General features: G+C 40.6%; 1 protein-coding gene across 2 annotated transcripts in view; it reads right to left on the bottom strand.

The window, feature by feature from the left end:
- FLACC1 (flagellum associated containing coiled-coil domains 1) overlaps positions 1–22,724 on the bottom strand; it is a 35,966-nt gene extending 13,242 nt beyond the window's left edge. The window contains exons 1-8 of one of the 2 annotated variants that reach the window (XM_020970748.2): positions 22,544–22,724; positions 19,243–19,377; positions 17,767–17,844; positions 12,672–12,726; positions 11,549–11,679; positions 7,329–7,349; positions 6,460–6,553; positions 4,827–4,888 (exon numbers count right to left, since the gene is read on the bottom strand). In XM_020970748.2, the coding sequence (XP_020826407.1) occupies positions 4,827–4,888; positions 6,460–6,553; positions 7,329–7,349; positions 11,549–11,679; positions 12,672–12,726; positions 17,767–17,844; positions 19,243–19,349 (548 nt within the window). In that variant the 5' untranslated portion in view covers positions 19,350–19,377; positions 22,544–22,724. The remainder of the gene's footprint in view (positions 1–4,826; positions 4,889–6,459; positions 6,554–7,328; positions 7,350–11,548; positions 11,680–12,671; positions 12,727–17,766; positions 17,845–19,242; positions 19,378–22,543) is intronic. The other variant, XM_020970786.2, reaches the window with a different exon arrangement.
- Positions 22,725–23,990: the final 1,266 nt, after the last annotated feature.

The raw sequence follows: 23,990 nt of genomic DNA, 5'->3' as shown, positions 1-23,990 counted from the left end.
GTAGCAAAGAATTGGAAATTGAGGGGATGACCATCAATTGGGGCACAGTTGGACAAACTGTGATGAAATACTACTGTGCTCTTAGAAATGATGAGCAGGATAGCTTTATAAAAATCTAGGAAGACTTAAATGAACTGACAAATGAACTGAGGTATGCAGAACCTTGTACATAGTAACAGCAATATTATAATGGTAATCAAGTGTGAAAGACTTATCTATTCTGGTCAATAAAATCATCCATGACAATTCCAAAGGACTCATCACGAAAAATGTCATCTACCTTCAGAGAGAGAACTGATGAACTCTGAGTGCAGATTGAAGCATATATTTTTCAGTTTATTTTTCTTGTCTTTTTTTTTACAACATGGCTAATATGGAAATAGATTTTTGCATGACTTCACATATATAATGAGTTTCATACTGCTTGCTTTCTCAATGGGTAGGGGGGAGTTGGAGAATGGCAAAGAATTTGGAACTCAAAAAAATGAATGTTTAAAATAATACTGTTGCTTTGCTGCAAGTATTTGGAACATGAGAGGACAAAGATGCAGAGACCAACAAGATAAAGTCTAATTTCTCAAGAATGGAAACTACTAATAGGATCCTCTGGCATTGCCATAAAAATGAAACTTTGGCTTGATTATACTGGGCCAAGGAAAGGCTGAAATTACTCCTACAGGTTGCCATGGGATTAGTCATCTTACAAAAATTAAATTGGCTCAAACACTTAGGAATATATTTTCTATGACAGTTTGTATTAGCAACCAAAGATTAAACATTCAATTCATGAATTAACTAATTAAATTATAGTTCATTAAGTTAATTTTCATCTTGATTTATCATAGGTAAAAAAAAAGTGCCACTTTTCCTATTCTTTTCAGTCAGGTTATAGCTCCCAACAAGCCAGTTATCAAATTTGTTTGAGAACAGCTTCTCAGACAATTATCATCATGCAATCTTTGTAAAGCTAGAGTTGTCTTAACCTTCCTATTCCCAAATTAATCATTTTGGCTTAGATATTAATGGATCAATAAGCACAAAACTGAAATAGCTTAAGCCCCAATGGTATATACACTGTATAACTGTGAAAGCTGCAAAAGTGATAGATTTGACTTTAGCCACATTTCACCAAAGGTAAAGAAATCTTAAATAGGATCCCAGGATTCTCCTATGGAGAACAGAATCTCTCCTATGGGAAGCCAATTTTCAAAAATTTGAGAGAGCATATTACAGTGGAAAGAACGCCAGATCTGCAATCAGAAGACCTAGATTAAAGTCTTCCCTGACACTTATTCTTTGTAGGACATTGGGTAAGTCATTCAGTTTCTCTGAGACTCAGTTTCCTCATCTGTAAAGTGGAATATGATATTATTTGAACTGCCTACTCCATAACCATGATATGAGAATCAAATAAGATGTTTGTGAAAGTTCTTTAAAACACAAATATTTCAATATGCAGATAACTTGGAAGAGGACAGTATAAAAAACTGTGGACTTCTGTTATGTATTTTATTTTTTAAAGACATATATGTGTAAAACACTAGGTAATAATACAATTAATCTATTTGTTTGCTTTTCTCTTACTGCACTTTGTTTTCTTTTAAGTTGTTTTTCTAAAAAAATTTATTGATGCTCTGTTTTATATATCTTTCATTACCTGTTAACCTACCATGACTTTCAGACCAAAGATCTCTCTTGTAATGGATTAATACCTAAGGATGTGTATTTCATTGCATAGCTCTAGTCCATCACCTCTCTACCAAAAGGTAAGATGTATATTTCATTATTATTAGTCTTTTGAAGTCATGATTGTTCTTTAAAACCCTAATGTATAAGTATGAGCTATGATGATTTTAGGTTATAGTGTGTTTATGTTTTTTGAAAAATCTGTGTTCAAATGGAATACTATTGTTCCATAAGAAACAATGAACAGGAGGACTTCAGAAAAACCTGGAAAGATTTATATGAACTGATGCCGAGTGAAGTGAGCAGAACCAGGAAAACCTTGTACACAGTAACAGCTGTGTGTGATGACTAACTTTGACAGACTTAACTCTTCTCAGCAATGCAAAGATGTAAGACAATTCCAAAAGACTGATGATAGAAAACGTTATCCATATCCAGAGAAAGAATATAGAATCTGAATGCAGATCAAAGCATACTATTTTCTCTTTCTTTGTTTGTTTGTTTCTTTTTTCTCACAGTTTTTTCCCTTTGCTTCTAATTTTTTTTTCCTCACAACATGACTAATGTGGAAATATGATTGTACATGTATAGAGTACACTGTCTTGGGGAGGGAGGAATTGGAGGGAGGGGGAAGAAATTTAGAACTCAAAATAAGAAGTGAATGTTGAAAATTAAAGACAAATAAAATTAAAAAAAAGAAAAGTCTGTGTTCATCATTATTACCTCATATCTCTAGGATAATGTTTCAAAGGCAGTCATAAAAATCTCAAATTGAATAACTAGACAAAATATTTTAAAAGGGTGGGTTTGAAGGAAAAGACTGCAAAATGAGATTGAGAAACATCCATGCCTGCTCACCCTCTTCACTGAAAATGGAAAAAAGGAGAGAGGTTGGGCTCTTACTGACTGGCCACAGACCTAAAAAGCAAAGAACGCTGAGAAGGGATTGCTGCATCCACAAAGTGATGGGAGTTTGGGGGGAAAGGAAGGGGGAAGAGGTGGGTATGTTGGGGACATGAGTTTTATCAAAAGCATCTATTCAGTTACTGGCGTTGGTGCTCTGGCTAGATTATAACTGCCCTGAGAGGCCCATGCCTGGTACCGAAGGGAAGACGTACAGGAAGGGTTACTAAGGGTTGGGCAATAGTGCATATGAAGGATGACATGCTTGTGTGGGAGACAAGTCTCCACTGGCGATCCTGGGTAGGTGGGATGTGACCCATCTTCTCATCCTCTGGTTTGATGATCCTAAACTCCTCGGGGTCATACTATGACCCCACTTTGGAGACCTCTATTCTAGATAGCAGCAGCTAAAACCAAAAGGAAAAAGCATGAGTTCAGAATTGCCTTTCTCTTGAAGCTATTACTGAGAATGCTACAGTGGGTAGTCAGTGACTCAGAAAGGGATCTTTCAGTTCAGTCTTTCTGTTCCTCTTTCTCTGCTATGCCTCTCTCCACCTGCACAACTATTCATATTGTTTCCTCTCCTACAGGGGACAGAAAGGGCAATGGAAGTAGGGAGGGACAAATTTCTGAGTGTGGGGCAGAGAATTTTAATAGTTATTTTAGAGAAATAATCTTAACAAGGTACACACACCAATCAACCAGCAAGCATTTATTAAGTGCCGGCTGTTTGCCAAGTATAGTGCTTAGTATAGGGGTATGAAGCCAGAAGTGAAACAGCCCCTGCCCTCGAGGAGCTCACATTCCATTGGAGAAGGCCAACATGCACATCTATAATTGTATACAATTATACAAAATAGATACCATATAAGTAATTTGTGGAGGTGTGGTGGGGCAGGGCAGAGAGGAAGGTCCTAGCAGCTGGCTGGGCTTCATATGGAAGCCAATGATTGAATTGCGCCTTTAAAGATGCCAGGGATTCTAAGAGGCAGAGGGAGGTAGGAGGACACCTCAGCATAGCAGACAGGATATGGACTATCGCTCATGGGGAATGGTAAGAAGGTCCATTTGGCTGTACGTAGTGTGTGTGAAAAGGAAATAATGTAGGATAAGCCTGGGAAGGGATGGTGGGGCTCGGTTGTGAAGAGCCGAAGGAGAGGAGTTTGATCTTAGAGGTGACAGAGCTGGAATCTACCGAATTTATTTCCTTGGTGCTTTAAAGATTTACCAACCATGTTCATCACAAAAACCCTGAGGTGGTGAGGGAAAGTTTTTTATACCCACTTCTGTGTTGCTGTTCACTCATTCTTCAGTTGTGTCTCACTCTTCATGACCCTGTTTAGGCTATCTTGGCAGATACTGCAGTAGTTTGCCATTTCCTTCTCCAGTTCATTTTACAGATGAGAAAACTGAGGCAAACAAGGTTAAGTGACTTCAGGGTCACACTGCTAGTAAAGGCCTATACCCACTTTCCAGGAGAAAAAAAACAAACTCGACGGGGTTAGATAAATACCCACGATCACACAGCTAGTTAAGTATCAGAGCAGGACTTTCCTCTACACCATTTGATCCTTTTTACTCTCTTTTCCCTTTATTTTTGGTCTCAACTTCTGATTTGGTGTTGGGAACTGCTCTTGTACCCTCCACTGGTACAAATTAGCAACTTTACTGTAAGTGATGGTCTTAGACCAGCACTTGGGAACCTGTGGCCCTCCAGTGCAACCCTTTGACTGAATCCAAACTTCACAGAATGAATCCCCTTAATAAAAGGATTTGTTCTGTAAAACGGATTCAGTCAAAAGGCCAGACCCAAGGACCCAGAAGGCCACATGTGGCCTCAAGGCCATAGATTCTCCACTCCTGTGACCGTTGCTTGGAGCACTGAGAAGGTAAATGGTTTGTATATTACAGACAGGATTTGAATTCAGATTTCCCCGATTCCAAGCCTAGAAATCTCTATCCACTAGACCCTGCTGTCTCACAGGCCCTCTATTAAAGGTCAAAATAGTCACTCTGATGTTAAAAGAAAGGAAAGAATTCCTGGGAGATGAAAGAACTTGTTGGGTGAGAAAGTTTCACTGCAGCCGGGAATCTTTTGGCATCCAAATTATTGGGGCACCAGGAGAAAAGACAGAGCATGCTCTCCTTGAGTAGCTCCAAAACCGGCTGCCCTGTCCTCCTTAGGCAGACACACACATCCCTCTCTTCCCTTTCCCCCTCCCTTCAAGCAGCTGTACCTCTTGCTATTTTCAAATTCTTTCTGGAGATCGTTGTACCGGTGTTCCATTTCATCTGTAAGCTAGAAAGACAGGCATGGCTTTTACAGCATGTGGTCAGTCATCCAGCCTTCCTTCAAGGCCCACCTCAGGGTCTATCACTTCTGTGGAGCTTCCAGCCCACAGGGAATTCCTCTTTCTACATCCCCTACACACTTGCTGTCTACAGCACATAAGCTTTGGATGGTACCCCTGTCCCTGAGAACCAGAAAGTGAGATGCTGAATTATGAAGGCAAGGTTCTGACAATTCTGAACTTACACAGACACTATAATAAAATATATTAGGTTAAAAAGGATAGTAATGGGGCACAAAACCATTTTGATAGTAGAAGGAAGGGGCTTTCCATCAATACAACAAACTGGCTGACCTGTCATCAGAACAGCCAATGAGACTTTAATTGATTGATTTGATTGACTTAACAACTCAGTCACATAGGAATTCTGGAAGAAGTGAACGGATCCTCCCTCCTCTCTACTGATTTCACTCAAGGTGAAACCACTCCCAGGGAGTGGTTTTAGGATGAAAAGTGTGTGCTGATATTCTGGACACAATTATGCATGAGTGGATATCACCAAATCCTCAGAATACATTTCACATCTCCTTTGACCCATTTTAAGTAGGGGGGATCAGAGGAGAAGGGAAAGTGGCTATGGTATTTACACTGGTGGCCTAGTGATTGATAAATCTCATAAGGAAAGATCTTTCATGTCTCCTGTATGACTCTAAACACTGGACTATAAGCCAGAGTGTGGTTATCCATGTTGACCTGAGAATTTAGCCAGTTCTCAGGAAAAGATGTGCTGGCCAGTTCATCAAAACATATCAAGTTAATTAATATTCAAACTATTCTAATTAATATTAATTTTAATTTTTAAATTAAATTTTTAATTTTGATGTTAATTAAAATTAATATTTTTAAAATGTTGCTTACTCCAGGAGCTTGGCCAGTTCCCGGACTGAGTAAAAACATTTGCTAGAATCATGAACATCTTTGGCATGGGGCCATCTTTGTTAGAGGTCCTATTTAAATCCTACTTGGGAAAGCTATCTTTGGATTCTTGCTCATGGAGAACACATTCTGCCTGGGACTTTCCCAATAGGGACCCTGAAAGCTGTACCCAGGGAGTTCCCAGCTTGGACTTCAGGTATTGGTGCTTCCCTGAATTAGTAATGTTTCCTTATATTATTGTTACCCTTCGTATTATTAGTCTGACTATAGTGGTACTGCTAATTGTATGTTACTGTAAATTTAGCTTTTCTCTGCCCGTATTCTAATCTTAATTAAAGCTACCTTCACTTCTCTCCCTAGGAGTGTGTCTTATTGTAGAAGCGAATCCGAACCCCATTTTTCTTCCTTAATTACACACCTACGCATCCACAAATGGGGCAAAGCTATGACATAGCTGAGTGACGCTAGAGCCCTCCTTATGAAGATCAGAATCCAGGGATCTTCCATAAAAAGGAGTCACTGGATGCATCTTAAACAGATCCATAGCCAACACATAAAAATGTCCTTTTCGGAGTAGACTTGTACTATGGCCCCGCTGCTCTCATCGAACAAGGCTGACCAAGTGGATGAAAAGGTAACTCACTAGTTTCTGAGTACTTTGATGATCTCTGCTCATTTGCTCTATCACTGTGGTTAGCTCGGTGATCTGATTTTCTAAGTCAGCAACGACATTTGTCCTGCAAAACAGAGATGGTGCTCTCATTCATGGCTTACTATTTCATGCCCAGTCAGAGACAGTAGAGTATAACTATCTCAGCTGGCAAGGTTATCATGAGTGCTGGCTCAGTGACTATTCGCCAAGCCTTCTGCTCATCATGCTTGAGATGAGAGCACCAGAGGAACAGGCAGGTTAACCACATGCTTGGTATTCTTGTTTGAGTCATCCAAAAAGAAGTGGGATGGCATGGGACCCTTTTGACTAGAGGGAAATGGGAATATGCCAAGAACTTATTATGCACTTGGATTAATGAAAAATGGGAGAAATGGGGCTGGTTAGAGGGTTTGGAGTTAGGACTATTGCTGGAAATGGGGACACAGGCCAGAAACACACGGGGATGGGGTGTGGTGTCAATAAGAGGGCCTGAAATAAGGCTGGGGTCATAGCCAAGAGTGGGGCTAGGGCAAAAAAGGATACATGAGCTATTTTCTGAAGGTCAGGAGTCTGGGCTGCCATACTGTCTATATTCATGGGATTTCCCAGAAATGACATTCTGGATAACTGTACACGTGGCAGATATGACTACCATAGTGAATGATAGATTAGTCCATTTTAAAAGGCTGTACTAATCTTCAGCTAATTATACCCAATTCCTGACAGGGAAATGAACAAAATACAGGTTTAGAAAAGACAGGAGGTAGTATAAGAGGTGATGGTAACAGGATAAAAGAATGAAGAAACAAATAATAAAGTCACATTCTTTGAACTTGATCTACAATATATTCAATACTCACATTTCTTTCTGTACCCAGGTCCTAGAGAGAAAATAAAAAGCAATTGGGCTGTGAAGAACTGCCATTGACCACAGATAGCTAGAACTGTACTGTGAGACCAAGAGTTGGGATGGGTATTATTACCTTTGCTCTACTGTATTGCCCATTTCCCCCCAATACCATGGAATCATGGGACAACACTGGAAGAAAACAAGGCAGTATCTTTCAGATTTTCTCTTCTCTCAAGCCTCTACCTCCCTTTTCTTGTAGCCTCTCAGCCAAAGACCTCATGCCCTACTTTCCCAAGAAAACGAGGCCCATTCCCAGGGAGCTCCTTCTTCTCCCCTTTTCATCTCAGGACCCCTTGATATTATCCCCCATTATCTTCTCCTTTACGCCAGCCTCTCCTCTCCCACCTTTTCTTTGGCCACCTCTTCCATGGCCTTGAAAGGCCTTGCCTTTGAAGCCTAGTTGGTGGCCACTTCCCCCAGAACCATGGTTTCAGGAAAGCCCTGGATGCTTTGTGTCATGTCCAGGATGCTCAGGACAATACTTCCACAAGCCTCCACCTTGCTGCCCTGGGGTCCTGAAGAGCAGGTTGGTAAGATGACTGACTCTCTCAGACCATTAGTTCAGGAAAGCCCTTGCTACTATGCTTATTACATGCCATTCTGAGGCCATCTCTTCCACAGTCTCACCAGTGGCTTCACTTCAGCACTTGTAGCCTTTCCCTCTTCTCTCCTAACCCCTTCCCCTCGCCCCATTTTGAATCCATGAACCACAATCAAATCAACTCTTCCAGTGTACCTGGATAGTGTGTGTCACCATACTCCCTTATGTTCCTAATTATCATTTTCCGTAACTTTCCTAGACCAAAGTACCCCTCTCATGTTTGTATGTTGTTGAATCAACCACCATTAGAATATAAACTTCTTGAGGCCAGAGGCTGTTTCTGCTTTTGTATTTCTTTCCCCCAACACTTAGCACAGTGCTTGGCACATAGTAAGTACAAACGCTTTTTCCTTAATTCCTGAAGAGCAGGCCCTTCTTCTTGCCAAGGTCAGCCCCTCTACAAGTACCCTTGATTCCATCCCCTCATGTCTTTTTCATTATAGTCCTCTCTAACTTTCCTCTAATCTTAAAAAAACCCCTTATTAAATACTACCACCTCCACTAGCTATCATCCTGTATTTCTCCTCCCTTTCTCAGTTAAATTCTTTGAAAAAGCTGCCTACACTTGTTTCCATTTACATTCTTCTCATTCTTTGAAGGCTTTGACCTCATCTCTTAATGGAAATTACTCTCTTCAAAGTTATCAATGATAGTTTACCAGATCCAACGGCCCTTTCTCAATCCTCATCTGTTGACACCTCTTGCTTGTCCTCTTTTGGTTCTCCTCTTACCTGTGTGACCACTCTTCTTAAGTCTCTTCTGTTGGATCACCATCTCTACTAAATGTGGGTGTACCTCAAGGATCACCCATCTGAGTCTTCTCCTCTTTTTTCTTTACACTTTAGACATCATCACTTCTCATGGGTTTAATTATCATCCATATGCAGATAATTCCCAAATCTATATGTCTACTCTCAATCTCTCCACTATAATCAAGTCCTAAACAACCAACTGCCTGGTGACCGTTTCAAACTGGCTGTGCCATAAGCATCTCAAACTCAGTATGTCCCAAGCAGAACGCATTGTCTTCCATCCTACCCCCAACCCTCTTTCCATCTTCCTTATTGCTATTAAGGGAACCGCCCTTCCAGTCATTCAGGTTCTCAACCTTGTCTTTATTCTCCATCCTCAGTTTCACTCACATCTAATCTGTTGCCAAATCTTGTCTTTTCTATCTTCACGAGCTCCTCCCTCCCATGCGTTCCTTTCTCCCTAACTACACAGCCAGCAATATAGCTCAGGGCTTCATCACCTCTCATCTAGCCTACACTAGCCTCCTAATTGGTCTCCCTGCCTCTAGCCTCTTCCCACTCTAATCTATCCTCCACAGCACCATGTCACTTCCTTACTCCCATGGTCTCCTACATCTCCCAGACTTTCAGGGGCTGTCTTCAATGATGATAATACACTTCTTCCTCACTTCCAGCTCTTGGAATCCCTGGTTACCTTCAAAACTCGGCTGTGACCTTCTGCATGAAGCCTTTCCTTGTCCCTCTAGCTGGCAGTGCCTTCTTCTCCAGGGTTTCCTTGTATTTCATTTGTTTGTGTTCTTATACCAATATGTGCATGTTTTCTTGTCTGCTAGAATATAAGCTCTTGCAAAGCAAGGATTATTCTGCTTTGCCCTCTGTATCCCTAGCACTTGGCATATAGAAAGCACTTAGTAAACATCTGTTTGACTGATTAATTGAATGTGGCAAGGCAAACAGTATCGTCCCGGTTCAATCCTCTGAGTAGTGGAGGTCCAGATTGGCAAGGCTGTAACTGCACCCTGAGGAATTTCAGCTATCTGAGACCAGGACATACCTGGAGCCGGCTGAGAGCGCCAGCTCCATACATTCTGGGCCTTAGACTCCAGTACAGTAGGAAAACTCTAGGGCCATGTTGGATCCATCTTGGTAAAGTGCTGGGCCTAGAGTCAGGAAGAGCTGAGTTCAAACTTGGCCTCAGACACTTAACTGTGTGACCTGGGCAAATCTCTTAATCTCTGTCTGCCTCAGTTTCCTCATCTACAAAATAGGGATAATAACAGCACCTATCTCCTAGGGCTGTTGTGAGGATCAAATGAGATATTTGTAAAGTACTTTGCAAATCTTGTTGTTGTTGTTGTTATACTATAACTTTTCTGTTAGTCCTAGTACACTTCCTTTTTTTTTTTAGGACCTAGCACACTTCTTGACCTGGATCAGCACAAGCCTTTTGGGGCCCCTACTGTAGTAGACCTTTCTTACCCACCCCATACTGCTGTAACATCAAGTCAGGCTCAGCAGATAACAGGGAAGAAAGGGAAGGGAGGGAACACTCTGTTTGGAGTCAGGAGACAATTAATAAATGCTTATTGATTGACTGGGAAGATATCTACTCAAGCCCAGTTCTAAATGGGAAAAATCATTTAAAACTTTCAGAGACACACTCTGTAAACAAGAGGATAATAGTTTATCCTATTGCCCTCCATACTTTTTAGGCTGTTGTGAAGAAAGTGTATTATAATCTGTAGAACATCCTAGAAATGTGTCCTGTTATTACTCCCAGTTTCCTGTTTGATGCCATTCTACAGCTATCTCTTTGATTCTTTTTAGGGAAGAGAAAAAGGATTATAAAGTACCTACTATGTGCCAGGCACTGGGTTGAGCTCTTTTACAAATATTATACCATCTGATCCTCACAACAAACCTGTGAGGTGGGTGCTGTTATTCCTCATTTTACAGATGAGGAAACTGATGCAAATAAAGGTTAAATGACTTGCCCAGGTCGCATAGTAGGTGTCTGAGGCTGGATTTGAATGTAGGTTTTCCCTATTCCAAGCCCAGTACTTTATCCACTGCACTCACCAGCTGCCCCATTTTTATAAATGTTTAATCTTGTTTCCTTAGACTTTTTTTTTTTGGTTTTGCGACACTGATTTGAAAACCCTAGAACATGAGTTGATCTGTGATATCTTTATGCATCACTAAATAGAAATATTAGTTCAGGCTTCCCTCCCAGAAATGGAATTCTTTTCTATCAGTTCTTACCAGCCAAATTCAGATTGTCATAAAGTTCATTAGTCTTGCAAAAACATAGAATTTATATAAACATACATGGATGTATATATTTATAGCAGAAGTTGAATTGGCTTCTACAGGCCATTCTATGCAGTATGAATCTGGAGTTTCCCTTGAAATTCCGGGGACACTTGGGACATGGGACATGGCACTAGGGCTGTGAGTTGCCCCTCTTTTCTAATGACATCCCCTTCTTCAGATCACATGACTGATAGGATCTGAACTCCTCCTCTCCACCCTGTAGGATCAATGCCAAAGAGAAGAAAATTTGATGACCCACACAGCAGGAACATATGAGAGAAATATTTTGGACAATGGATAATCAGCGTATTGACCAACTGACTCCTGGATAACTGGGTTAACTCCTATGAGCTTGCTAGAGTCCTAAGGCAGGACCCTCTTTACCATAAAATGGCAATAAAGCCAGATTCTAGAGTTTATTTCATGGGAAGAGTAGGCAAAACCAGCTCTGAATCTCCTTCTGCTGACTCCCCTACCTCTCTAGAAGTTTGTCAAGGGCATTACCTGGGCAGTATGAATTGGACCATACGTTCTTTAGGCTCTTTTGACCTTTCAAACATCTCGTCTCCCAGTATAACTGAAATTTCTTCATCACTTCGAGAGTAGGTAAATCCTGGAGAGATCTTTATTGTGTTCTGGGTTGTAAAATGAAAAGGTCACATAAGGGCTCAGAATTCTACAGTTCTTTCAAATCTTCCTTCCATTTCCCTCGCCCCTCTGTCTACCTCCTGTAGAAAAAGCAACAACAGTCTCTCCTTCAAGAAGAATCTTAGAAGGTCTTTTTTATCTTCTACGTGAAATGGTTACCTTCTAGGTTAGCACCCAAGACAGAAAATTATAGACAAATTATGATATGTAAATGTAATAGAAAACTATGGTGTCAAAGAAATGACAAAAGGGATGGTTTCAGAGAAAACTGGGAAGACCTGTATGAAGTGGTGCAGAGTGAAGTGTGCAGAACCAGGCAAACAAATTATATAACAACAATGACATTTTTCAAATAAAGTAATTTTTAAAGAATTAGGAACTCCCCCAAGCCATGATTGTGGCCTACTGCCTCCTACTCTGGCAAACAGTATGCAAGGCCCAGCATCAATGATGAAAAGATATTACTCATCTCATAAGAGAGGTGAATATGTAGAACAAGACATACATTTTTAGACATGGTCAATGTGGGAATTGGTTTTGCCAGCCTCTGCATTTGTGATGCAAGGGTTTTCTTTTTCCTTCTCCCTCCCCCTCTCCCCACTGGGAGCTGGGGAAGTGAAAGGGAGAGAAAATAAATGCTTGTTAATTGAAATTTTAATTAAAAATAAAGAAAATCATAGACAGCATTGCTGTCTTCAGTCTCCCACTCCAGAGGAGACCTGAACTATAATCATATTTATTTTCCCCTAATTTAGAGAAAATATTAGCCTTTAAAAAAGCAACATGGTGGTAAAGAGTAGATGATTTGGAGCCATGAAGAACTTGGTTTATAACCTATCTCTACTACTCACTACCTATATCAGGTAAATTACTGAGGATTGAGTTCAGTTTCCTCATCTGTAACAGCAGATGGTTGGACTAGTTGATATCTAAGGCCGACTCAAAATTCTATAAAAAAAAGTTCACTTCTTTTACTCACTTCAGGGGCTTTCTTTTCTTTTTGCAATATATTCTTTCTGAAGCGCACGGGTCCTCTGTAAGAAAAAGACTGTCAGTGAGCTACAAACACAAAGTTTTGGAGTCTCCAGTTTTGTCTTTCCAAAGCCTCAAATCCCTAAGAAATGCTGCCTCCTGCAGATTTCTCAGAATACCAGTTAGGTATGGAAACCTATCATAATGGTGGTGTGATGCAGCAAGAGTACAGATTATTTATTATTATCTACTACTACAACTACTGCTACTATTATTATGCTCAACAAACAGCCTAACAGAACAAGCATCAGTGACTTGTTTGCACTGAGGAAATTGCAGGAAGTTTTCTCATCCCTGGAAATTTGGTTGGAAGATCCTGTATGAGGATGAAAGAGGAGAGCTTTCTCTTTCCTATGACAAAGCTAGAAGTTGGGGTTAGGGAAGGGGTAGGGATACAGAAGGTGTCGAATCCTTCCTCTTTCAGGTTTAAGGGAGTTGGGGAGGTGGTGCTCTCTGCTGACCTTCAAGGTCTCCTCTGTTTGGAAAGCCTACCTCTCTTACAATCTCAATATTGTGGTAGAAGAATGGAGACATCCTGACCACAGGCCTACTGCCTCCTACTTTGGAAAATAGTTTGCAAGACCCAGTTTAGGGGTACTAAGGCTAGGGGGATAGGGGGTACTTTGCAATAAAAGGTACAGTTTTGCACATACATGGGACTGCAGTGATTTCTATTTTGAGGATCTTTGAGATGAGAGGTGACATTTCAATATGTATGTATACAAAGTAACATTCATTGACAAACACAAATGTAATTTTTTTTTAAAACCTCAATGTTCTACCAGCTGCAAAATTATCTCAATTGTACTTTACCTGTGAAACTTCTTATTTATTTGGCAACAATGGGGAAAGGAACATTTCACTTAGGTCAATATTAGTCAAGAAGTAGACAATCACTTACTAAGCACTTACTATGTTCTATGCTAAGCACTGGGAATGAAAATATGAGAAGAAAGTACCTGTCCTCAGGGAGCTGAAATTCTAGTGGAGAAGACCACATATAAAAGAAAGTTGCTTATCTTTTAAATGACAATATTTTTAAAAAATATTGAAAAATCTCCCTTTCCCAAAACCTCCCACATTTTTACAGAATCAAGAATCCCAAGAGTTGGAAGGGAATAAATATGCCATCTAGTCCAACTCATTTTGTTCAGTTGTGTTTGACTCTCTGTGATCCCATTTGGGGTTTTCTTGGCAAAGATACTGGAGTGGTTTGCCATTTCCTTCTCCATTTCATTTTACAGATGAGGAAACTGAGACAAACAGGGTTAAGTCACTTGCCCAGGGTCACACAGCTAGTAAATATCTGAGATGGGACTGGAACTCAGGGGGATGAGTCTTCCTGACTCCAGGCCCTGTGCTCTATCCATTGCACCACCTAGCTGTCCCAGGTCCAACTCAGACCTATACAAAAATTCCCTCTAACCAACAAGAGGCCATTTAACTTTTGCTTGCGTTTCTCTAGCAATGGTGACGGCCCCTCCCGCCAAAGTATCCCATTCCATTTTGAGTCAGCTCTAACTGAAAGGACGCTTTTCCTGACATCAAGACTAAATGGTTCTCTCAGCAAGTTCTATCAATGTTCTTCCTACTCAGGCTGGGGCTGAGCAGAACTGGTCTCAGGAGAAAGCTCTTAACAGAATTCTCAAGACACAAAGAGAAACAAATCTGATGAAGAAGAAAAGGGGAAGCTGTCTAAATAGATGTGGATGCCCAAGGAGCCCATTAATGGCATATCCCCAAAAGACATGTACAAGTGGTAGAAAGTAATGGAGGATGAAGACAAAATATAATATGGCAATGTACAATAGCATCGAGAGCTCTAAAAGATCAAAAGGAACTAGGCTGGTGAGGTTAGCTGAGAACAAAAAAGCATCCTTTTTACCCAAATTGGAGAAAAGATTAAAAAAAGTGCAGGAGCCATCTGGTGGACAGAATAATGATACTACATTTTGTTTCTGATTTCTTTGAAAAGAGAAGGACATTTGTCCTGGAGAGGGATAGGACCGCACCTGTGAATTCAGTCAACAAATTTTAATTAAGTACCTACTATATACCACGCATAGGGAAGCCAGAGCACTGGGCCTGGACTCAGGAAGACTCACCTCACTGAATTCAAATCTGGCCTCAGACACTGACTAGCTGTATGACCCTGGGCAAGTGACTTAACCCTGTTTTCCTCAGTTTCCTCTTCTGTAAAATGAATTGGAGAAGGCAACAGCAGACCACTCCAGCATCTTTGTCAAGAAAGCCCCACACAGGGTCACAAAGAGTCGGACGTGACTGAACAACAAGAACAAAAACAACAACTATGTCAATGGAATCATGGCGCCAGGACCAATCTTTATCCTTCTGTGTCAAGTACCTTCAAAGTACTCTGAGCTGGACACTTTGAGGCATCCAAAAATAAATAAAACACGCTCTCTGACCTCAAGTTGTTTATAATCAAGTAGGTGAGATGAGACGTGTATACAAATAAGTAGAATACAAAATTACAATTATAACGAGCAGCAATGGGACATAGTAGACAGAGAGATCTGAAAGGTAGTAATAATGATGCTTTTACAGCTGATGTCATAGGGCTGCTAGGAGGAAAGCATTTTGTCAACCACATACATACACATATAGGTGTACATATGTATGTGTATACACTTATGTTGTCGTTTTTTTGGACAGGGCAGCTAGGTGGCTCAGTGGATACAGCACTGGGCCTGGAGTCAGGAAGACCTGAGTTCAAATCTGGCCTCAGAAACTGACTAGCTGTGTGACAAAGGCAAATCACTTAACCCTGTTTGCTTCAGTCTGTCATTTGTAAAATAAGCTGGAGAAGGAAACGGCAAACCAATACCTTTGCTAAGAACACCCAAATGGGGTCATGACTGAAAAACAACTGAACAACATATAACAAGCATGTGGTAGGTGTCTACAAGTACAAAGAATGAAACAGTCCCTACTCACAATGATCTTGGTATAAAGAATTCCCAGAGGATGGAAGTGCCTTTACCAATGCAGGTAAACATCTTCTAAGGTCTTAGAAAATTGCCATGAGCATTGAGAAGTTAAGTGACTTGCCCAGGGTCACAGAACCAGTAGGTGGGTGCTCCTGACTTCAAGGCTGTTTCTCTATCCACTGCGGCACTCCCCCTCACAGACTGCAGAGGACAGAACAAGTGGCTCGTGGGGAGCTAGCTCCACTCCAAGATAAGTGGAAAGACAGGAAAAGAACATTAAGCTGTCCTCATTGAGTTCAAATCACCACCGAGCCCTGAAGAACATCTTTAGGTATTGAGGAACCAGTGGCTATAAAGCCACTGTCTGTGATCTTTGAAAGATCACGGAGGATGGTAGAGATGCTATATGGATGAAGATAATGTGGTCTTGATCTTTCAAAACAGGGAAGAAAATGGAGTCTAGAACATATAGCTAAAGATGTTAGTGAACACCTAGAAATGAAGGGGTGGTCATGAAGAACCAGTGTGGCTTTGTCAAGAACAGGCTATGCTGGACTAACTTTATTATTTTTTAATCATTCTGACTGGTAGTTCAAGTGAATACTATCTATGCAATTTACCTAGATTTTAGCAAAGTATTCGATGAAATCTTTCACGCTATTTTTGTGGATAAGATGAAGAAATATGGACTATATGGTAGTATAGTGATATGGATTCAGAACTTGATGGTTAGATGTCAAAGGTGGTCATTAATGATGTGATGTCTTGGAAAAGGGTGCCACAAATGAATGGCATTCAAATAATGAGGTTAGAAGAGCACAAAGGGCAAGACATAAAGGGAAGTGAGGACAGAAAAAACTGAAAAAGAGATAGTGGATATGAATATGTAAATAAATAGAGAGCGGGACTAACAATCTAACAAAGTTCAAGGAACTTGGTACAGGGAAGGCAAATAGGAAGCAGAGAGGTGGTGGATGGGAAAACAAGTGCGATGGACAGCCTGTGAACAAAGATTAGGATCATCTTAGTGTAAGCAAAATTAATCCCAGAGGCAGGGTGCTGATTTAAAAGAAAAAGGGGAAAATCAGTGCAAAAAGAATAAATGGAGGAGAATGCAATTGTAACTTCATATGTGAAGAATGAATTAAAATTGTTCATAAAATGAAAGAATAGAAAATTAGATAAGAAAATAAAACCCAAGAATTTGCTACATATGAAAATACATTTAAAAACATCAAAATGACAAACAGGAGCAGAATTTACTATGCATCTGGTGATTCCAATAAAGCAAGAGTTAAAATCATGTTACAGGCAATTTTGAAATCCACAATGTCAAAACAGCTAAACATAGAAGTTACCTTAATTATGCTTAAAGACAAAATAGATAACTAAACAACAGTATTAAATTTAACTGCACCAAATAGCATAGGCTTTAAATGAATAAAGAAAAGCTTTGCAAAAAGGAGAAACAGAACAATTGCAGGAGACTTTATTGTTCTTATTTTAGAACTGGATAAATCTAATAGAAAGATAAACAAAAAGGGAAAATAAAGAATTCAATATGCACTGTTAGAAAAATTAGATTTGAGAGACCTGTGGTGTCTTCTGAATGGAATAATTAAAGAATATACAGATATTCTTCTGAATAATTGAAGAATATACAGATTTCTCCTCATCACTCTTTGGACTAGGCAGAAAAACTAAACATGTCCTTCAGAGATGATATAACACAACACAAAAAATAATGATTAAAAAAGGGGCAGCTAGGTGGCACAATGGATAGAGCTCTGGGCCTGGGGTCAGGAAGACTCATCTTCCTGAGTTCAAATCTGGCCTCAGACACTGAACCTGGACAAGTCACTTAACCTGTCTGCCTCAGTCTCATCATCTGTAAAATGAGTTAGAGAACGAAATGAAAAACCATTCTGGTATCTTTGCCAAGGAAACCCCAAATGGGATCACAAAGAGCGGAAATGATTGAAAAGACAACAACAGGTAGGAATCAGGCAGGACTGAAGAAGTCCATGGGTAGTAACCATTCTTTTAATCACTCTCAATCGGGTACCATTCCAAGCAGGCAGAGATATTTACCTTGGGCCACTGAGGGGTTTAATTTGTGGTGGTAGGAAATAATTTCGCTCCTTCAAGGCAGATGATATAGGGCTTAATCTGGTTGTTCAAAACACATTTTTAAAAAGAGAAAAATTGGTTTAAACACATAGACACAGATTAACACTAAATGTCAAACATATCATACCATTTCAGGGAATCCTATGGCTGGAGAAACCACCAAACCCACCTAATTTAACTCTGGAGAGTTAGGGGAGACTGGAAGATATTTTAGAGGGAATTCTGCCCATTCCTCAAAATGAAGTCTATCATTCTGAAAAACATTCAGAAGCAGAGTTTTCCCTTAAGGAAGCTTTCCCTTAACTGAATAAGTAGTGTACTAGAAAGTGTACTACCATAGTGTACTAGAAAGCTCAATGGATTTGAAGTCACAAAATGTGAGTCTGAATCCTATTTCTGTTTGGAACCTGTGTAATCTTGGTGGTGTAAAATCTCTTTAATTTCCTTCTCTGTAAAATGAAGGGGTTGGTCACTGAATGGTCACTAAGGTCCCTTTAGGCTCTAAATCCTACAAGATTGAGGCCCTTTAGAGCTCTTCCCCTTTCTCCTCCTTCCCCAACTCTTCCTCTTCCTTCTCTCTTTCTTTTCTTCCCACTCTTTCTCCTCCTTCCCTCTCTTCTTCCTATTCTTCCTCCTCCTGCTTCCCCTCCTCTTTCTTCTTCTCCTTCCCTTTCTCCTCCTCTTCTTTCTTCCCCTCCCCCTCCTTTTCCTTCCTCATCCTCTTTCTCCTCCCCCTTAACCTCCTTCACCTTTCATTTACTAATCATTATATATCAGCTGGTGGTTCAGTTGATAGAGAACTGGACCTAGAGTCAGGAAGACCTGAGTTCAAATTCAGTCTCAGACACTTCGTAGATGTGTGACTCTAGACAAGTCACTTAACTTCTGCCTGACAAAAGGACCCACTGGATCCCCTGGAGGAGGAAATGGCAAACTGCTCCAAAATCTTGGCCAAGGAAACCCCATGAACAATTATGGGGTCACAAAGAGTCAGCCGTACTGATAGACTCAGCCACAAAAACAACACATCTTCCATACTTAAGGCTAGGGACTGGATCAGAGATTTCACTGGTATAGGGAACTCCCAGATAAGGAAACCTACCTGTCCAGGTTAGCACCTTCTCTGCAACTTATGGTCTAGGCAAGACGCTTGGCTTTAGGGCACTGCCAAGTTGACCTGGCCAGGGTCACACACTTTTATATTTTAAGATGCTACTGATGAATACTCTGCATGGAGGTAAGGCTGACAAGACTTTGCAAAGTCTATTCAAGATCCCTGGGAATGCAGGGCACAACTCCTGTTTGCTTTGCAAAGGGTTATCTGCCAAGCTGAAATGTCTCTGCCTTCTTGAGTTTTTACTGACATGCTTAACTATTTTATTCAACAAATACTTGTCCAGGACAGAATAACACCCTCCTGCCCTTCCCACTCCTTACTTGGGTTTCCTTCCAGAGAGAGAGAATAGGGTAGTCTTAGCAAACTTCCTTGGTCCCAAGTTCCGAGGGTCCCAGCAGCTGCAGTATATCAAAGAAGAGTCAGACATGGCAGAGAAGTTGGTTCCAAGGTTGTGACTGTAATGGGGAAGCAGAATAGAGATTTGTGTGGGAGAAGGGCTGAACACAGCTGGGAGACACTTAGCTAAACCCAGAGCTTGCTCGGGAGGATTCCGGCAGAGCCCAAAGCTGAACTGGAGGAGAAGAGTTAGGTCATTTGTGCCTACGATATCTAACCAGAGATGAATACCCTGCCCTCCATTACCCTCCTGTAATTTACTTACTCGAATCACAGTAATTGCCTGATGTTGCCATCTGAATTCCTTAGGATATACTATCCCTCCACCTTTTCCCCACAACTTTCTCCCACCCCCAGGGACTCAAAAACGATTTGTTTTCTTGGTTCTGTTCCAAGCTCTTTATTTACATGTTGGATAAACTTGAGCTAGTTCCTGGTTCTGCTACTTAACTAATTGCGTGACAAGGAAAATCACTTTACCCCTTTCAGCCTCAGTTTCCTCTTCTGTAAAATGAGAGGATTGGCATAGAAGACTCCTAAAAGTCCCTCCAGCTCTAACATTATGGAAGAGTAGATAGAAACAAGGACTTAAAGTTAGGGAGACCTGGGTTTGAAACCCACCTCAGACACTTACTGTCCTTTTGACCATGAGCAATCTCCCTCAGCCTCAGTTTCCTCATCTGTCCGATTGTGACAATAAGAATAAATGAGATGTGTATGAAATGCTCTGGAAACTTTAACGCCTTATACAAGTTGTGTGTTACTATCATCCCAAGAAGTAACTTGCAAGTCTCTCTGACCTTATCCACCTTAGTGGAAATTGGTACCTATGAATTTTGGCTCTCCAACTCCCTTGTGGAATTCCTGAAAATGAACAGTGTTGCAACACTGGCACTGTGAGGATGCGTAACACAAATTGCCAAGTATAAAGAATGATTTCCAAAGTGAGTCTAAGTGTGTTTAATAAAATTAATTGAAACAGGATAGTATTTGTGGGTTACATTTTTTCTCCCAGTGACCTAGTAAATTCTGAATCATCATCGAAACCCGATTATTCATTCCCAAGAGTGGCAAGTTCTCACAGTTAATGCACATACTTTAATTATTCTTAATTATTCAAAAAGTATCTACTGAGGCTCTACTGTACAGTTAGCACTATGCTTAGTCATCTAGGGGAGAGATAGGACAGTGTGTGAATGAAACCAGAATGGCAGAATGAGGAAGAAGGAAGCATGGTAGCAGTCATGGGTTGGGGGGTAGTTGACAAGGTCCCTTGTTCCCCGAAACTGCCAAATCTATCTGTGGAGAGAAAATCCAGATCAAGTCAATCAAGTCTACCCATGTGTAAGGCACTGTACTGCATATTGAGGATTCAAAGATACAATGAAAACCAGTATTCCACCTCATTAGAAAACTAAAAAATTAATATGTGAAGCCATTAAACTTGTAATATGTAATTGAGTGTTGAAATCAGTAGTAAAAATCAGCAAGTACTCTAAAGGACATCAGGAAGATGTGTGACTATGCCTAGGCCTTCCTATTTCAACAGACACAAGAGAAGATATTCCAGGCAGTAGTAACAAAGGTATAGAGGTAGGAACGAAAATCTCATGACCAAAGAAATACGGAGACTGGGGTAGCTAGAGTAGAGGGTTCACTATTGCAGTCATAGGAGAAAAAATGAAGAGGTCATCTATTGGAAGAGGGATCATCGGCCTTTCAAGATCCAAAAGCCACTTCTTAAAATATCTTATAATATTCTCATAATATTTACTAAAATATAATGTCACAATGTAATATTATAATATTATTATAACATAAAATTTGATTTATAACATTTTAGAAGACTTTCTAACTTTACCAACTTTGTGCTGATTTATGCTTTTTTATTATTTTAATTACTTTGTGAACGTCAAAACAATACACTTGTATAATAGAAAGCTCAAGTAATGATGGTATTGTTCTTGGAAGGCTATGACATGGGTTATGATGTTTATTTATAACCAAGGAACTGGAGAGCCCGGAATAGGAGAGTCCATTCTTCTGTTAACACATGAGAACAATGAGTTTATCGGAAGAACAGAATGTTATCTGGAAAGATTTAGGAGAGCTTGGCTTTGGGATAAATGAGATAGGAGAGAGAAGGAAGAAGCAACAGCAAGGGAGTGTGGTGGGAAACGTTGTTGATGGAAGGCAACACTTAAGGAGAAGAATCCAAATGGGCAATTTCAATGACTGCTTTATGCTTTGAGAAAAGAACAGGGGAACGTGAACTCTAGAATGATAACGCTATAGGTAAGTATTATAATAGCTCCGGAACAGTAGACAAGAAGACCTACAAAGCATTTCCTCTCTTCAGCCCAGCCTAACCCATACTTTCCTGCCAGATTTGGTTGTATGATAAGGGAAGAGACCCATACTTTTGCCCTACCCCATAGAAGTGAATTGTCACAGGTTTGATGTTCATCATAGCAGAAAACTGACCCACAAAAGTATTTTCCAATATTGTTTTTCTTCCAAAAAGCTCAGAGCTGATCAACCAGTTCTCTTATGTATACACCAACCCCACAGGATGTTGAAAGATATGGACATCATATTTTAAAGGCACAGAAGCCAATCTAGACAAGTTAATTTGTTTGCCTAAAGTCACAATCAATCTTAGCACTGACAATGAACACAGCAACATGGTAGAATGGAATGAGAACTGGATCTGCAGTCAGAAGACCTCTCTTGGCATCCCGATCCTAACGCTCACTTACCGTTCAGCTGTGGGCAAGGTACTTATTTCTGGGTCTCAGTTTCCTCCTCTTTAAACTATACTGTTCTATTGACCTAGAATCACAGATCTAGAGCCAGAAGGGCCCTCTGAGCCCACTTAGTTCAACTGCCTAATTTTTTTTCCGGTTGAGGAAATCGAGACCCAGAGAATTTAAGTGACTTGCCGAAGGTCACACAGGTAGTATCAGAGACAAGATTTGAGCCCAGGTCATCATCTGTCTCCAGTCTCTTTCTACTGCTTCCTTATGGGCTTATGGTAAGAAAATACTTTAAAAACATTTAAATGCTATATAAAGTATGAGTTATGTTTATGTCTTGAGTCTTGGTGCCCTCTCCTCTTTGGGGAGATAACGGCAGGGTACTCTTTAGGGAAGGGAAAAGCACACTTATCCAAAGTGGTGTTAAGAATAGAAAGCTAATGCTTTAATACCCTCCCCAGCCTCTTACCTGGATTTCTCTCAAAGGCCTTTCTTGTTGTGTTTACCTCCACTGAGATGCTATGGCCAGAATAAGCTGGTAGATAAAGAAACAGCTCCTGTGAAGGTTTCTGAGGTAATAGAGAATAGGTTACTAGTTAAGATATTAGCATATCTATTCTGTCCCTATCCTACCCTAAGCCCCAACCCAACCCCCCTTCATCCTCAGGGCCCCATAAAATGATCACATAAACTGACTTTCTTGGGTAGTCCTCTCTTGGGTGAACAAAACTGGGTATTGTCCATGAGACCCCTCCCAAAACTCAGTTGTGCAAAACAAGCCTAACTTTTTGCAGAAGCCATTTCCCAAACACCAGAAGGGTTCAAACTCTAGGGATTCCTGAAATCAAGGGCTGAGGAACCATTCTAGCTGTCCCATCAAAAATGGAGCCCTCTAGAAAACCATGAAGCTTAGGAGGAATTGGGGAGTGAGGGTGGAGAGAAGTGCTTTAGAAAAACAAAAAGAACCTCTCCCCTCACCAGCAATGAAAAATTTTGGGTAGATCAGGGCTTGGCCCTTATATTAGACACTTTCCCAAGAGACCAAGTCAACATCCTAGTCTCTTAGGATTTAAAAGGAAATCAAGGATGAGGTAAAAGCTTCCAATCAGATTTCCACTTCCACCTCTAGTCCCTGAAGGGAATTAAAGAACCTTGGAAATTGCCCTTCTCTGTAAACAGTCTCCTCATTGGTTCCTATTGTTACTATAGAAACAAAACAGTCTCTCTCCTTTCCCCCTCCCCTGACACCTTCCATCGCCCGGACAACTCTTTTTTCATGAAGAGGTTTTCAGAGGAAGGGTGGGCTACTCCAGTCTAGGACAGCCAGTCATTGTTCAGTGGTCACAATTCTGTGCTCGCATATTTGGGTAGGTTAAGTGGTTGGTTTGTTTGTTTTTAAATCATCAGCTTTGGCACACAGCAGGGAGAGAGAAATAGCACAGACAGCATTGGGCTTAAGTAAGCCCTGGGTAATAAACATTCTGGGGGTAGATTTATCAGGAGAAGGTGCTAGAATTTCAGAAACTTAAAGACAGAAGGAATCATGAGGATCTAACCTCATTTTACAAATGAGAAAACAGTCTCAGAGAAAGGAAGAGGCTACCAGTTAGGAGTGGCCAAGCTGACACTAGAATTCAAGTCCCTTGATTTCCAGTCCAGTGTGATTTCTAGTAAATCATGTTGCTTTTCTCCTTCCTCACCAACTTCCAATTATCTATTTGTAATTCTCCCATAGAAAAGACACTGTTTTAGCTCAAGACCTGGACTATTATCAGAATACAAGTTCTCCCGGGCAAAGCAATACTTTACTGAAGTAAGTTGTTACCTACAATGTACATTGTAGTGGGAATGGGCTAGCTAAATCTGGGTAAAGGTGGTGTGATAGGGTAGCTTTGAAGGAGAAGGTGACAGGCTGA

The sequence above is a fragment of the Phascolarctos cinereus genome, unplaced genomic scaffold (assembly GCF_003287225.1).
Source record: "Phascolarctos cinereus isolate Bilbo 61053 unplaced genomic scaffold, phaCin_HiC Scaffold_7;HRSCAF=346, whole genome shotgun sequence".
NCBI lineage: Eukaryota > Metazoa > Chordata > Mammalia > Diprotodontia > Phascolarctidae > Phascolarctos > Phascolarctos cinereus.
The sequence above is the reverse complement of the archived record's forward strand: the minus strand, read 5'-3'. Positions and strand labels throughout refer to the sequence as shown.